Source organism: Nematostella vectensis, chromosome 10 (assembly GCF_932526225.1).
Source record: "Nematostella vectensis chromosome 10, jaNemVect1.1, whole genome shotgun sequence".
NCBI classification, from domain to species: domain Eukaryota; kingdom Metazoa; phylum Cnidaria; class Anthozoa; order Actiniaria; family Edwardsiidae; genus Nematostella; species Nematostella vectensis.
The window spans coordinates 1,851,356-1,868,282 of NC_064043.1; the positions used below are offsets into that span (position 1 = coordinate 1,851,356).

At 44.8% G+C, this 16,927-nt stretch overlaps 1 protein-coding gene across 3 annotated transcripts in view; it reads left to right on the forward strand.

Moving 5' to 3' along the window:
- LOC5512164 (leucine--tRNA ligase, cytoplasmic) overlaps positions 1 to 16,927 on the forward strand; it is a 55,814-nt gene that overhangs the window by 38,338 nt on the left and 549 nt on the right. The window contains exons 22-34 of one of the 3 annotated variants that reach the window (XM_048733365.1): positions 3,505 to 3,633; positions 5,998 to 6,049; positions 6,674 to 6,737; positions 8,410 to 8,522; positions 11,258 to 11,328; positions 11,650 to 11,812; positions 12,682 to 12,750; positions 13,120 to 13,260; positions 13,801 to 14,022; positions 14,821 to 14,925; positions 15,684 to 15,785; positions 16,126 to 16,323; positions 16,835 to 16,901. In XM_048733365.1, the coding sequence (XP_048589322.1) occupies positions 3,505 to 3,633; positions 5,998 to 6,049; positions 6,674 to 6,737; positions 8,410 to 8,522; positions 11,258 to 11,328; positions 11,650 to 11,812; positions 12,682 to 12,750; positions 13,120 to 13,260; positions 13,801 to 14,022; positions 14,821 to 14,925; positions 15,684 to 15,785; positions 16,126 to 16,323; positions 16,835 to 16,901 (1,496 nt within the window). The other 2 variants (XM_048733367.1, XM_048733366.1) reach the window with 2 other exon arrangements.

The window sequence follows — 16,927 nt, forward strand, 5'->3', positions numbered from 1 at the left end:
CCCCCCATCTTGTAAAAGCTTGCAAAGGAAACGCTTACGGGATGTTGAACGATTAGACCTCGTTAAGTGCGCCATTGTTATTTGTTATTAAGTATTAAGGTACAGATTATTGTTGTCCAATTCATTTTTGTTTTATTTCTTTTAGACTATCAACTTTAGATGCCAGTTTTGAATTTTTACTCTATTATTTTTTCCTTTTTAATTTTCTTTAACAAGTTTTCTTCTAGCCGCGAGCCACCACAGATGTTGTTTTTCTCGTTGTCTTCTCACGAGATAGTTTGTCTCCCTCGCCTATTTCACTGGTTTAATTTAAGCGCATTCCAGTAGCATCATATATCACAAGACCCCGCTATTAGACTATTGCAAAAAGAGTTGTTGCGTTTGTAATTATACTGGTTTAACTTGAGCATCAACCTTTCGCTGATTGTGGGTTGTGTTTTGTGGTCTGTCGAGTACTCTAGTTTCTGATCCTTGTTAGACAATACTTCCACAATGTCTCGCATGCTTTATGTCGTATTTGCTTTAATCTTTATCTTTAAGCTTTAATCTTTATCTTTGCCTGTTGTGTATGTGTTTTCTTCGCGTACTTACAAGCCTCCAGTGTTGTCCTGTCGTCCATCGATGTTCACTACACTTGCTTCTGTCTCGTTTTGTACTCGCTGAGACACAGTAAATGTCAACCCGTCATAGACCAATCAGAGCACGCGATTCACTCGAAAAACTCCCGCTGTTCATTGCCCCTCTCATTTCGACAATTCTATTCAGTCATTTCAAAATTAACTGACAGCTGTCATTTCGTGTAGTTGTCTGGATTATCTTAATTTGCGTTGCATTTTCAAATGGAGATTATAGAAAATTCTTTCTTATAACATATCGCATTGGATTTTCTTCTACGAAAAGGTGTTAATTGGGCGGAATAGCCGCCCGCTTGCCTATCCCTTTTTCTATTATTTCCAGTAGACTTCGATTAACCAACGTGAAAGCTCGAGAAAACGATTTTCTCACCACGAAGCATACTAAATCTCTTTTCCTAGAATAATGTATGGTAAAACCATATGTTTGAATCTTAAGAATACATTTTCCGATCTTTTCGACTAAACGCCTCAAGATATTTAAGCCGTTAACTCCATACTCCCGCATTTTGCGGTTACACTATAACAAACTGAGTTGAGTGTTAACAGATGCAAATTAAGAAGGAAATATGCAGTCCAAATTCGCTGCTTTTTTCTTTTAGCCATAAGTAAAAAATGTTAAAACTCGAAAAAGTAATGCAGGTAGAAGTAGTAGTTTATTTGCGACGTTATGGAGTCTTTAAAAGTCACACCTTTTTAATGAGCACATGTTTAGCGAATTTAACCTTTTGGATGATATTTTAAGCCTTTTAAATGATATTTTTAGCCATTTAAATCTATTTTTACATTACATACCTAAATATATCTGATAATATTTGAATATAAACTAATATATAAACTAAATATAAGCATAATGTACGGTAATGTTAGGTAAGAATCGATAGAAATATCCAGGATACTTTATTTTTATTTCATTTCTTATTGTATTTAACTCCACTCGGATTTTTTCAGAATATTGAAATTGATGATATCAGAATATTCTTTAATATGCTTTATGCTTGCAAAGTATTTATCTACAGCAGCATCGCTGGTCTTATTTATTATTGTTACTACTCGAAGTGTGTCCTGAGCGGGAGTCTGGGTGACTGGCTTGTGTTTGTAAAGGAAATGTAAAGTCGATCTCACTAGTTTGTATAGATAGCCACACCGCTACGAAATTATCGCAAACGTCAATACTCACTCGACTCGAGTCCGTGCAGGCGCCCCTCTGTCTATAAGAGCTAAGAGATCAACGAGGCAAATGAAAAGGGAGTGAAAAACTCTCTTTCGTAGACAGAGTACTTTTTTATTCCCTATAAAGTACATACCGGAAATCGAAGTTTCGTTTTTGTTCTTCAGTAATAATCCAAGTGATATAGTAATTTTAAATAAAAACGTTTGTTTTTAGGATTTTGCGCGGTGTACCTAAGAAAGCCCAGCTGTGTGATCTTTTACAGAAGACTTCCGTCTCACTTTAAATTATCTGCGATCGGCTAAAACGTGATTTTGTAAGACGATCGTGTTTTGATAATCAAAAAGTAAATTGTAATCTCCATATCTACCTGCTCTTAACTACAATATAGCCATATAGCTTCTGTGTTTACTTGCACGACCACACCCTCGCCGGATCACTCGCTCGATCATTTACTCGCCGGATTACTAACTCGTTCGATCATTTACTCGCTGGATCACTCACTCGTTCGATCATTTACTCGCTGGATCACTCACTCGCTCGATCATTTACTCGCCGGATCACTCACTCGCTCGATCATTTACTTGCCGGATCACTCACTCGCTCGATCATTTACTCGCTGGATCACTCACTCGCTCGATCATTCACTCGCCGGATCACTCACTCACTCGATCATTCACTCGCCGGATCACTCACTCGCTCGATCATTTACTCGCTGGATCACTCACTCGCTCTATCATTTACTCGCTGGATCACTCACTCGCTCGATCATTTACTCGCCGGATCACTCACTCGCTCGATCATTTACTCGCTAGATCACTAACTCGCTCGATCATTTACTCGCCGGATCACTAACTCGCTCGATCATTTACTCGCCGGATCACTCACTCGCTCGATCATTTACTCACTGGATCACTCACTCACTCGATCATTCACTCGCCGGATCACTCACTCGCTCGATCATTTACTCGCTGGATCACTCACTCGCTCGATCATTTACTCGCTGGATCACTCACTCGCTCGATCATTTACTCGCCGGATCACTCACTCGCTCGATCATTTACTCGCTAGATCACTAACTCGCTCGATCATTTACTCGCCGGATCACTAACTCGCTCGATCATTTACTCGCCGGATCACTCACTCGCTCGATCATTTACTCACTGGATCACTCACTCGCTCGATCATTTACTCGCTGGATCACTAACTCGCTTGATCATTTACTCGCTGGATCACTCATTCGCTCGATCATTTACACGCTGGATCACTCACTCGCTCGATCATTTACTCGCTGGATCACTCACTCGCTCGATCATTTACTCGCTGGATCACTCACTCGCTCGATCATTTACTCGCTGGATCAATTACTCGCTCGATCATTCACTCGCTGGATCACTCACTCGCTCGATCATTCACTCGCTGGATCACTCACTCGCTCGATCATTTACTCGCTGGATCACTCACTCGCTCGATCATTCACTCAGCGGATCACTCACTCGCTCGATCATTTACTCGCTGGATCACTCACTCGCTCGATCATTTACTCGCTGGATCACTCACTCGCTCGATCATTTACTCGCCGGATCACTCACTCGCTCGATCATTTACTCGCTTAAAAGTACCTTATCGTCCATGTCTTATCATCCTTGCCGTCGCTGTTCTGTTTTTGTATGTTACTAAATGTGATATATTATGTTTCAGCAAACTTCGCCAGGAGTTCCAGTACTGGTACCCGGTCGATCTTCGTGTGTCCGGGAAAGACCTGGTGCCCAATCACCTGACCTACTATCTGTATAATCACTGTGCTATTTGGCCCAACGAGAAAAGCAAGTGAGTTCCACTAAGCTCCTCTCCCCTCCCCTGACAAACAAGAAAAAACAAGTGAGTTCCACTAAGCTTCCCTCCCCTCCCTGATTTCCTAACACCGCCGATAACTCTCCTAACACGAACTAGCTCCATGTTCTTGGGGATTTATCATTTTTGTTTTTCTCGGCTGCGTGCCCGTCGTTTGATTTCCGCTATTATTTTACTCCATCTCCTATATTCCAAAATTTTTTGGCGCCTTTTATTAATAATTTTTGTGAAAAGCATTTTTTTTTTCCAAATGCGGTCAATCTCATTTGAAACCAATCTGTTGCTATTATTTTTAGTGTCGGGTCTGATTAACAACGCTACAGCAGTGTAATCTAAATTTATTTCCAGCGTTTCCAGTGATGTATAAGGGAATTATCAAATGTTTCGGCCTAATATAATCTTTCTACTTTTCCTCACAACAGCTCAAAAAAGTAATGACAAAGATGTGTTATTTTATGATAGAGAATATTTCTCATTTTGAGTACGATTAACGGAGCAAATGATCACAATACGAAGGAAAAGATCATTATATGAACTCCTGATGCCTTTACTGCTAGTTGATATTCTTGGAAGAATTTACAGTTTGGTCAGATGTTGAATTAAAGTGATTAGATAAGTTTTAAGACGGCGTTATGATGCCTTGTTTCTCATTTTTATCTCCAGGTGCTATTTTTAATTTCGAATTCAAATAATATCCCAACAGCGCGGTTAATATACTTCTTGCCTTGATTCTTATCTGTTCGCCTGACGAAAACAATCAATATCAAAAAAGTCTGCCAGCAGGAGAGGGGGACTAAACTCTACTCGACATTCATATGTGATTGATGGGGTTACCCTCAGAATCGGTTGTTTTAATTTATTTTTAATTTCATTTTTTTTAAGTTTAGAATTTGTCAGTAAAATCTGTCAGATTCCTTATGCTTTAACCCGCCTTATTATCAGTTCCAATGAAAAAAAGATGATTTAGGTGCAGTTAACCAGAAGATATCACGTCTTTACTACTCGATCTAGAAAAAGGATCATTCCAGCTTCATAGATGAGTATTAAACCGTTGCTCAGATGGACAACTGCTTGTCCGTCACAACAAACAACCTTACTGAGCGTCAATTGAATTCTTAAAATTCATATTTTTACTCTTTTTTTTAGTTTCTCTACTCTAGGTTTTCTCTTTCTACCCCAACTTATACAAATAAAATTTAGACCCTCTGACTTGATGGATCCGACCTTGCCGGTCAGATACACCCGTGTTCGCTGTAACTAGGCTACTTGCGCATGTGATAAAAATGATTAACACATTCTTACCCTAGAAGGTCCAGTGCGCCGCTTGCAGCTATTTGTTCTGTGATATGCTTCCAACGTAATATACCTTTTTTAATAAATAAGCGAGTTCAGATGATGGTCTGTTGAGTCTATCACCGCTATTGTCCTCACTTGTCTTTTAGCATATGAATAGAACCATTTAATGGCGGCAAGTGGGTATAGGTTCATGAGAAGTCTGCGTTAGTTAATTGTGATATTAATATAGTCCGTGTAATGAGAAAGGCACAGTGTCTCCTAGGGAAGGAAATCGCAGAGATAAAGAACTTTAATTGCACCCTCTTAAATCATAGAAGTCTGAGAGTTGAATACGCGTGACTTAATCAGACATCAAGTATCGTACGCAACTCGATTAATCTGATCGGAAACTCGTTTCTCCGATATATCTTGTGTTTCTTATAGGTGGCTTTGTAGCGGTGCGTGTTCACTTCGAGAAGATGCCGGCTTAATACGGAGGATGGTTGGCCACCAATTAATAAACTGAGAGAAAATAAAACAAGTCATATCCCTATAATACCCAACATGCTATGCGTCTTCCATAGAAGTTTGTTTTGCACTTGTGTCACGTTCACCGTAATTTCGAGATGAAAAGTCATCAACGTTAGTTTTAATTGTTTATTAAAAAGAGGAATTAGTCTTCAACTGTGTACAGTTAATGTAATGTGAATTCTAGAAGGTTCCCGTTGCGACACTTCCTATCATGAATGCGTGGGTTTAAAATCGAAAATCGAAAAGAGAATAGCGAAATTGTGTTTTTTTGTAAGGGTGCAATACTAGACATTTCATGCAATCATTACAACATTCATAATATCTCGACCACAGTACCCCCTTGCCGATTGAAGCGTCTATAAACACCTCTGATGCTGTTCCCCCCCTTACCGATAAAGCAGATAAACAACTCTGATTCTACGTCATCCCACTACCGATAGAAGCATAAATAAACAATACTGATTCGCCGTTTTGCTCCTTGCCGATAAAGCATAGATAAACATCTCTCATTCGCCGTGTACGTCATATTTTTAGATGGCCAAAAGGAGTTCGCGCCAATGGACATCTACTGCTCAACTCAGAAAAGGTATTTTAAAGCCGCATTGTCACCAGTTTGCTTCCGGTCGATTACGTAACAATCTCCAATGATTTTTAACGAAAAGCGCGAAAAATATTTCAAAATATTGAAAGAAGTGTGTCTATTGGAAGTTTCTTTGAGGATGTGTTTGATAATTAAGAGCGGATGGCCTGTTAAATATCTCAGATTCTAATAGATTCTTTTGTCTTTTAACGGCTGAGGTTTCCGTCAAACCTGGTGACAATGCAGCTTCAATGATCCAGTTCCCCTCTTGGTCCATGATGGCTTGCTAGACCTTTAGTGTAGCGTCATTTTACTTCATCGGGCTTTACTTTAGCTGGGGAGGTGTTAGGAGGTGTCTTTTTTAATGGCAACCAGTTAGAGGCGTACGGAGATGGAATAGGTGTTAGGGGGACGGGAAAGTTGCTTTGGGGCCATGTAAGGGGCAGTCACATTCAGCTGTTTATCTGACCTGCTTACCTTGCAAGATGCATATGAAGGATAGATAGCTCAGCTCCACCAACGGCCCCACCTAGGGTCAAATACTTGATAGAACGAAAGTGAAAAGGCCGGCGAGTATAACTGAGTGGTACAAGTACAACGGATTTCAATTAACATTGCTGTTGTTGGTAGATGTCCAAGTCGACTGGCAACTTCCTGACCCTTCGCCAGGCGATTAACAAGTTCTCCGCTGATGGTGAGTTTAGTTTTATAAACAAGCACCTCCATGTCCGTACCCGTGCGTACATTTATTTCCATACCCCCACCTTCCGTTTAGACCCTCAGCTTGTAGGTATATTTCCCCATGCTTTATCGTCTTGTATTTATGGCCCCTCTCCCCACCTCTCTAAGTCCCGTCGTCTTGTAGGTATGGCCCCTCTCCCCACCCCTCTAAGTTCCGTTGTCTTGTAGGTATGGCCCCTCTCCCCACCCCTCTAAGTTCCCTCGTCTTGTAGGTATGGCCCCTCTCCCCACCCCTCTAAGTTCCCTCGTCTTGTAGGTATGGCCCCTCTCCCCACCCCTCTAAGTTCCGTCGTCTTGTAGGTATGGCCCCTCTCCCCACCCCTCTAAGTTCCGTCGTCTTGTAGGTATGGCCCCTCTCCCCACCCCTCTAAGTTTCCTTGTCTTGTAGGTATGGCCCCTCTCCCCACCCCTCTAAGTTCTGTTGTCTTGTAGGTATGGGCCCTCTCCCCACCCCTCTAAGTTTCCTCGTCTTGTAGGTATGGCCCCTCTCCCCACCCCTCTAAGTTCCCTCGTCTTGTAGGTATGGCCCCTCTCCCCACCCCTCTAAGTTCCGTCGTCTTGTATGTATGGCCCCTCTCCCCACCCCTCTAAGTTCCGTCGTCTTGTAGCTATGGCCCCTCTCCCCACCCCTCTAAGTTCCGTTGTCTTGTAGGTATGGCCCCTCTCCCCACCCCTCTAAGTTCCCTCGTCTTGTAGGTATGGCCCCTCTCCCCACCCCTCTAAGTTTCCTCGTCTTGTAGGTATGGCCCCTCTCCCCACCCCTCTAAGTTCCCTCGTCTTGTAGGTATGGCCCCTCTCCCCACCCCTCTAAGTTCTGTTGTCTTGTAGGTATAAGCCCTCTCCCCACCCCTCTAAGTTTCCTCGTCTTGTAGGTATGGTCCCTCTCCTCACCCCCACTAAGTTCCGTCATCTTGTAGGTATGGCCCCTCTCCCCACCCCTCTAAGTTCCGTTGTCTTGTAGGTATGGCCCCTCTCCCCACCCCTCTAAGTTCCGTTGTCTTGTAGGTATGGCCCCTCTCCCCACCCCTCTAAGTTCCGTTGTCTTGTAGGTATGGCCCCTCTCCCCACCCCTCTAAGTTCCGTCGTCTTGTAGGTATGGCCCCTCTCCCCACCCCTCTAAGTTCCGTCGTCTTGTAGGTATGGCCCCTCTCCCCACCCCTCTAAGTTCCGTCGTCTTGTAGGTATGGCCCCTCTCCCCACCCCTCTAAGTTCCCTCGTCTTGTAGGTATGGTCCCTCTCCCCACCCCTCTAAGTTTCCTCGTCTTGTAGGTATGGCCCCTCTCCCCACCCCTCTAAGTTCCCTCGTCTTGTAGGTATGGCCCCTCTCCCCACCCCTCTAAGTTCTGTTGTCTTGTAGGTATGGGCCCTCTCCCCACCCCTCTAAGTTGCCTCGTCTTGTAGGTATGGTCCCTCTCCTCACCCCCACTAAGTTCCGTCGTCTTGTAGGTATGGCCCCTCTCCCCACCCCTCTAAGTTCCGTTGTCTTGTAGGTATGGGCCCTCTCCCCACCCCTCTAAGTTCCCTCGTCTTGTAGGTGTGGTCCCTCTCCCCAACCCCTCTAAGTTCCGTCGTCTTGTAGAAATGGCCGCTCTTCCCAACCCCTCTGAGTTACCTCCCTCTCGTAGGTATGCGGCTGGCACTTGCAGACGCCGGTGACACTCTTGAAGATGCGAACTTCGTGGAGAAAATGGCGGATGCTGGGATTCTCAGACTGTACACCTTCCACGAATGGATAAGGGTAGGACTCGCGAATGGATAAGGGTAGGACTCGCGAATGGATAAGGGTAGGACTCACGAGTGGATAAGGATAGATCTCACGATAGGATAAGGGTAGGACTCACGAATGGATAACGGTAGGACTCACGAATGGATAAGGGTAGGACTCACGAATGGATAAGGGTAGGACTCACGAATGGATAATGGTAGGGCTCACGAATGGATAAGGGTAGGACTCGCGAATGGATAAGGGTAGGACTCGCGGATGGATAAGGGTAGGACTCACGAATGGATAAGGGTAGGACTCACGAATCGATAAGGGTAGGACTCACGAATGGATAAGGGTAGGACTCACGAATCGATAAGGGTAGATCTCACGATAGGATAAGGGTAGGACTCGCGAATGGATAAGGGTAGGGCTCACGAATGGAAAAGGGTAGGACTCACGAGTGGATAAGGATAGATCTCACGATAGGATAAGGGTAGGACTCACGAATGGATAATGGTAGGGCTCACGAATGGATAAGGGTAGGACTCGCGAATGGATAAGGGTAGGACTCGCGGATGGATAAGGGTAGGACTCACGAATGGATAAGGGTAGGACTCACGAATCGATAAGGGTAGGACTCGCGAATGGATAAGGGTAGGACTCACGAGTGGATAAGGATAGATCTCACGATAGGATAAGGGTAGGACTCGCGAATGGATAAGGGTAGGACTCGCGAATGGATAAGGGTAGGACTCACGAGTGGATAAGGGTAGGACTCACGAATGGATAATGGTAGGGCTCACGAATGGATAAGGGTAGGACTCGCGAATGGATAAGGGTAGGACTCGCGGATGGATAAGGGTAGGACTCACGAATGGATAAGGGTAGGACTCACGAATCGATAAGGGTAGGACTCACGAATGGATAAGGATAGATCTCACGATAGGATAAGGGTAGGACTCGCGAATGGATAAGGGTAGGACTCGCGAATGGATAAGGGTAGGACTCACGAGTGGATAAGGATAGATCTCACGATAGGATAAGGGTAGGACTCACGAATGGATAAGGGTAGGACTCACGAATGGATAATGGTAGGGCTCACGAATGGATAAGGGTAGGACTCGCGAATGGATAAGGGTAGGACTCACGAATGGATAATGGTAGGGCTCACGAATGGATAAGGGTAGGACTCGCGAATGGATAAGGGTAGGACTCGCGGATGGATAAGGGTAGGACTCACGAATGGATAAGGGTAGGACTCACGAATCGATAAGGGTAGGACTCGCGAATGGATAAGGGTAGGACTCACGAGTGGATAAGGATAGATCTCACGATAGGATAAGGGTAGGACTCGCGAATGGATAAGGGTAGGGCTCACGAATGGAAAAGGGTAGGACTCACGAGTGGATAAGGATAGATCTCACGATAGGATAAGGGTAGGACTCACGAATGGATAATGGTAGGGCTCACGAATGGATAAGGGTAGGACTCGCGAATGGATAAGGGTAGGACTCACGGATGGATAAGGGTAGGACTCACGAATGGATAAGGGTAGGACTCACGAATCGACAAGGGTAGGACTCGCGAATGGATAAGGGTAGGACTCACGAGTGGATAAGGATAGATCTCACGATAGGATAAGGGTAGGACTCGCGAATGGATAAGGGTAGGACTCGCGAATGGATAAGGGTAGGACTCACGAGTGGATAAGGGTAGGACTCACGAATGGATAATGGTAGGGCTCACGAATGGATAAGGGTAGGACTCGCGAATGGATAAGGGTAGGACTCGCGGATGGATAAGGGTAGGACTCACGAATGGATAAGGGTAGGACTCACGAATCGATAAGGGTAGGACTCACGAATGGATAAGGATAGATCTCACGATAGGATAAGGGTAGGACTCGCGAATGGATAAGGGTAGGACTCGCGAATGGATAAGGGTAGGACTCACGAATGGATAATGGTAGGGCTCACGAATGGATAAGGGTAGGACTCGCGAATGGATAAGGGTAGGACTGGCGGATGGATAAGGGTAGGACTCACGATAAGGGTAGGACTCACGAATCGATAAGGGTAGGACTCACGAATGGATAAGGATAGATCTCACGATAGGATAAGGGTAGGACTCGCGAATGGATAAGGGTAGGACTCGCGAATGGATAAGGGTAGGACTCACGAATGGATAATGGTAGGGCTCACGAATGGATAAGGGTAGGACTCGCGAATGGATAAGGGTAGGACTGGCGGATGGATAAGGGTAGGACTCACGAATGGATAAGGGTAGGACTTACGAATCGATAAGGGTAGGACTCGCGAATGGATAAGGGTAGGACTCGCGGATGGATAAGGGTAGGACTCACGAATGGATAAGGTAGGGCTTACGAGTGGATAAGGATAGATCTCACGATAGGATAAGGGTAGGACTCACGAATGGATAAGGGTAGGACTCACGAATGGATAATGGTAGGGCTCACGAATGGATAAGGGTAGGACTCGCGAATGGATAAGGGTAGGACTCGCGGATGGATAAGGGTAGGACTCACGAATGGATAAGGGTAGGACTCACGAATGGATAAGGGTAGGACTCGCGAATGGATAAGGGTAGGACTCGCGAATGGATAAGGTAGGGCTTAAGGTAGGATTTATTAAATTCACAACTGAGATTAAAATCTCGTTTGCATAGGGTTTCATAGCCTACAAAACTATACGTTTCGCTAGTCGGCTTGACGGATTTTAATGTGATAATGTTTTTATTTGGCTTTGCAGGAAATGATCGCCTCCAAAGACCAGCTGCGGACAGGACCAAAGACTTCATATGAGGATAGGGTGTTCGAAAGGTCTGCCCCGTCCCATTTACCCGTCCCAACTCTTGTGACCCCACCCTACCCCCCCCTACCAAGTGCGCCTCTGTCTTAATAAGCTCTGCTCATATTTCTCTCTATGCTGCTCAACTCAAGAACCGCGCCATATGTATACCATGTGTAAACATGACTAAATACTCAGACACCGGAATGTTGAAACTAGAATACTTTTAGTTGTATGAGCAAAACGAGCGATATAATTCGGATAGTTTTTTCTGTGTGAGATAAAAGTATTCGCGTGTCTTGCGTGTGTTCCACGGAGCTACCTAGGCTCAAGTGATTTGAATCCCTCCGCAGTGAGATCAATCAGGCGATTCGTCAGACAGAGTTAAACTACGAGCAGATGACGTACCGTGACGCGGTCAAGACAGGCTTCTACGAGCTCCAAGCGTCACGTGACAAGTACCGAGAGATGTGCCTCAACGGAATGCACCGCGACCTAGTGTTCCGGTTTATAGAGGTAATGGCATAGACCCTGTCCTGAATGGCGTGGACCCCGTGTTAATAGAAGTAATGATATAGACTTTGCCCTAAGCGGCGAGGACCGCGTGCTCAGGTTTATAGTAGTAATGACATAGACCCTGAATGGCGAGGACCGCGTGTTAATAGAAGTAATGATATAGAACATGCCCTGAATGGCGTGGACCCCGTGTTAATAGAAGTAATGATATATACCCTGCCCTGAATGGCGTGGACCTCGTGTTAATAGAAGTAATGCCCTGCCCTGAATGGCGAGGACCGCATGTTAATAGAAGTAATGACATATACCCTGCCCTGAATGGCGTGGACCGCGTGTTAATAGAAGTAATGACATAGACCCTGACCTGAATGGCGTGGACCCCGTGTTAATAGAAGTAACGCCCTGCCCTGAATGGCGAAGACCGCGTGTTCACGTTTATATAGGTAATAGAACCACGTAGGTATAGACCACGACCTCTTGTTCAGCTTTTTCTGTAGAGATATGATAACATGCGCCTTGCGATGGTATGATTTCCTATTACCCCCCCCCACCCCTTCGCTCTTCATTGTCTTCTTGCTGTCATAGGTACATCCCCCCCACCCCTTCGCTCTTCTTGCTGTCATAGGTACATCCCCCCCACCCCTTCGCTCTTCATTGTCTTCTTGCTGTCATAGGTACATCCCCCCCACCCCTTCGCTCTTCATTCTCTTCATGCTGTCATAGGTACATCCCCCCACCCCTTCGCTCTTCATTCTCTTCATGCCGTCATAGGTACATCCCCCCCACCCCTTCGCTCTTCATTCTCTTCTTGCTGTCATAGGTACATCCCCCCCACCCCTTCGCTCTTCATTGTCTTCTTGCTGTCATAGGTACAGACCCTTCTGCTTTCACCGATCTGTCCCCATCTTTGTGAGGACATTTGGAAAGTCATCGGAAAGGTGGGAGTTTTCTCATATTTTAATTGACTTTGATTTTTGTGTATCTTCGAGTCTACGTAAAGAACTTTAGACAAACCATTAGACAAACTATAACACGGCCCCTGTAAGACAGGAGTCTTCCGTCTAATTATAGTAGTTACTCTGCATTTTATTCAACTAAATCATGGGCTGAAAAAGTGTGTTTTCCAATGGTGATGGACAGCACTTTTTTGGGGATCAAATTGGTTACAAGGAATCAGAATAAATAAAGTGCAGTCATTGAAAAAAAAAAATTGATGGTACCGCAGTCAACACAATCAGATACAACCCCTGATATGATTGTTGTCATTTTGCTGGGCAATAATTCCTTTTGTTTATTGGTTGAAAAAGAGCGGCAGCATTCTGAATGCTGATTGGCCCGTAGCTGGTGACGTAGATGAGACTTTACTCAAGTCTGCTGTGTACCTGACGAGCAGCACTCACGAGTTCCGCCTTCGCATCAAGAACCTTCTCGCGCCCAAGGGCAAAAAGGTACGACTGTCACGCAATACACAAAAAACCGTCACACAACACGCAATACATGCCATCTTATGTCACGCAGTACATAACAAACCGTCACACAATACATGCTATCTAATGTCACGCAATACACAAGAAACCGTCACACAACACACAATAAATGCTATCAAATGTCAAGCAAGAAGTATGGCCCTCGATCAAACCATGTGACTCAGAGTATAGTTCTGCCGACCGAGAGCATAAACAATGAAATAGTGTATCCAGATGGCCAGTGTTAGTAGTACAGTTAGTACTACAAATAGTCCGTTGTATTTTATCAGAACAATAAACGTATTAATATTTGTTGATTTATCACTAGATACAGCACTGTTAGCATTGCGGCGGGCGCGATATATACCATATAACTAATGTTATATTTTTGATACTCGAGTGGTATGGTATATTTTTCAATATTTTAATCGTTCACTTCTTTTTGCGATATTGGATTCTTTTGTACGAATTTAAGTAAACATCTTGGCTCGGTATAAAGATGGTGTTTATTTATTTTATTAGCAAAAGGACGCACCGCCTCCCGCTAAACCCACCCTTGGTCTGGTATACGTCGCCAGTTCGTTCCCTCCTTGGCAACACGTCACCTTGACAACACTCAAGCAGCTTTACCATAGCAACGGTGGGGCGTTTCCTGATAACCGCATCATTATGAATTCTCTGAAAGACGCTGCCGAGGTCAAGAAGTACACGAAGAAACTGATGCCCTTCGTGCAGTATGTCAGGGTAAGTGCGTCACGCTCTTCACCGTGACAATTTAACCAATCAGGGCTCAGTATGTCAGGGTGCGTGCGTCACGCCCTTCACCGTGATGGTTTAACCAATCGGGGTTCAGTTGGTCAGGGTAAGCTTGCACTTGTGTTATGTGACATAAAAAGGTTTAGCCAATCAGGGAATAGCGCGCTGTAAAGCTAGCTTAGTAGTATTAAAGTCTTTTGGTACCTACTACTGCCCCCTCCCCCCAGGGAAACCAGTTTGCCACTTCCAATAAAGTTTAGGTTCCGCTATACTCTCCCTGTGTGGCTTTCGATGACTTAATCGTGGTGTGATTGGGCTGTGGAAATTCAGAGCTTATTTCAGAGAGAAAAGTGGACTTGCTATATTCATGTTTGTCGTGTTTTGTTCAGTGTGCTCTGAAGGTTTAAAGCTTATTTCAGAGAGAGAAAAGTGGACTTGCTGTATTTATGTTTGTCGTGTTTTGTTCATTGTGCTCTGAAGGTTTAAAGCTTGTTTTAGAGAGAGAAAAGTGGACTTGCTATATTTATATTTGTAGTGTTTTGTTCAGTCTGCTCTGAAGGTTTAAAGCTTTTTTTAGAGAGAGAAAAGTGGACTTGCTATATTTATATTTGTAGTGTTTTGTTCAGTGTGCTCTGAAGGTTTAAAGCTTGTTTTAGAGAGAGAAAAGTGGACTTGCTATATTTATATTTGTAGTGTTTTGTTCAGTGTGCTCTGAAGGTTTAAAGCTTGTTTTAGAGAGAGAAAAGTGGACTTGCTACATTTGTATGTGACGTGTTTTGTTTGTAGAGTAATGTGGAGCGGGACGGACCATCTGCGATGGACACGACGGTACCGTTCAACGAGCTGGAAGTTCTGAGGGAGAATGAAGGTTATCTCAAGAAAGCACTCGATGTAAGCATCGCAACGAAACACTCCACTAATAGAACAGAAAGCCTGTCACACAACGCACTCTAAGGGAGTAAAAGCCTGTCCGACAACGCACTCTAAGGGGGTCAAAACGCCTGTCAGACAACACACTCAAAGGGAGTCAAAACGCCTGTCAGACAACACACTCAAAGGGAGTCAAAACGCCTGTCACACAACACACTCAAAGGGAGTCAAAACGCCTGTCACACAACACACTCAAAGGGAGTCAAAACGCCTGTCAGACAACACACTCAAAGGGAGTCAAAACGCCTGTCAGACAACACACTCAAAGGGAGTCAAAACGCCTGTCACACAACACACTCAAAGGGAGTCAAAACGCCTGTCACACAACACACTCAAAGGGAGTCAAAACGCCTGTCCGACAACACACTCAAAGGGAGTCAAAAAGCCTGCCACACTATGCAATAAAAGGGACGCAAACAAACCGAACTGTCACACAACGAACTCAAGGGGAGACAACAAAAGCTGTCATTCACTTCACTAATGGTTGAAAAAGCTTGTCACAGAACGCACGAAAATGGAGACAATGCACAGAATTAAAATGGAGCCATATTTAAACCGTTTGATTTCCCGATAAGTCTCTTGGCATGGCACTCGTTCCCTAATATTAGCTTGATGTTCTTGCCGCTTGAATGTTGATACTGCGGTTATTTATAAACCAACAATCAACCTGTCATTTGATGTTGCGTTTATTTAATTGAATTTTTGTGGTTGTTTATTAGCTGGTTCACTTGGAGATTAAGCCATCGAGCGAGGGAGATGCAAAGGTCCAGGAAGAATGTGCACCAGGCAAACCCTTCACGGTGTTCTCAGCGCAGTCGATGGTGAGTGACACAAACACAAGACCGTACAGCGCACCCACCGTGAGTATTCCATGGTGGCGTGACCATAACATGTCCACGGCGTGACAGTCCCTTGTCCACGTGACCAACAATACAAAGCGTGGTCTTGTGACCACAGCGTGACTGTTCAGTGACGACACCGTCACGCCTGACCAGACTGTTACCATTACAGTGACTAGACAGTGTTTGTGTCGTGATTAGACAGTGTCCGTTGCGTGACCAGAAAGTGATCTTTGCGTGACCAGAAAATGACCGTTGCGTTACCAGAAAGTGACAATGCTATCACCTTAGCTTGATCTTACCTCGACTTTTCTCTCCTTAGGTCAATGGTCACGTGACTCAAAGCAAAGCCCCTATACCTGCCGACAAGCCGACCGTGCCCTCCCCGGTGTGTCGGTTTGTAAACGTGCAGTTAGTGGGCGTGTCCCCAGCCTGTGGGTCCCGGGGACAGTGCGCTACCGTGCTGTTGGAGAATCCCCGGGGCGAGTTCATTCTCTCACGTGATCAGCTTCTGCACCAGGTACGTATGGTTGAAGGTTTTGAACAATTGTTAGTAACCAGTAGTATGGAAAGCATTTCTACGTATGGGCATAGGTTTTTCTGTATACTATTAAGAAGGGGCTTGTAGGATATTGAGTTTCACGCAGCCTGTTTCAGATCATGTGTATTCTGTCTAAGGATTAATAGTGTTGATAGCATAATGAGTCTCGCACCCTTTGTTCCAGGTCAAGTGTGTATTCGGCCTTAGTGTTGATAGCATAATGAGTCTCGCACCCTTTGTTCCAGGTCAAGTGTGTATTCGGCCTTAGTGTTGATAGCATAATGAGTCTCGCACCCTTTTTTCCAGGTCAAGTGTGTATTCGGCCTTAGTGTTGATAACATATTGAGTCTCGCACCATTTGTTCCAGGTCAAGTGTGTATTCGGCCTTAGGGTTGATAACATATTGAGTCTCGCACCATTTGTTCCAGGTCAAGTGTGTATTCGGCCTTAGTGTTGATAGCATAATGAGTCTCGCATCCTTTGTTCCCAGGTCAAGTGTGTATTCGGCCTTAGGGACAGGAAGCTTGTCTTGTGCGAATCGTCCAAGTGCGACTCAGGTACTCGAGTTATTTCTGGCTCCAAT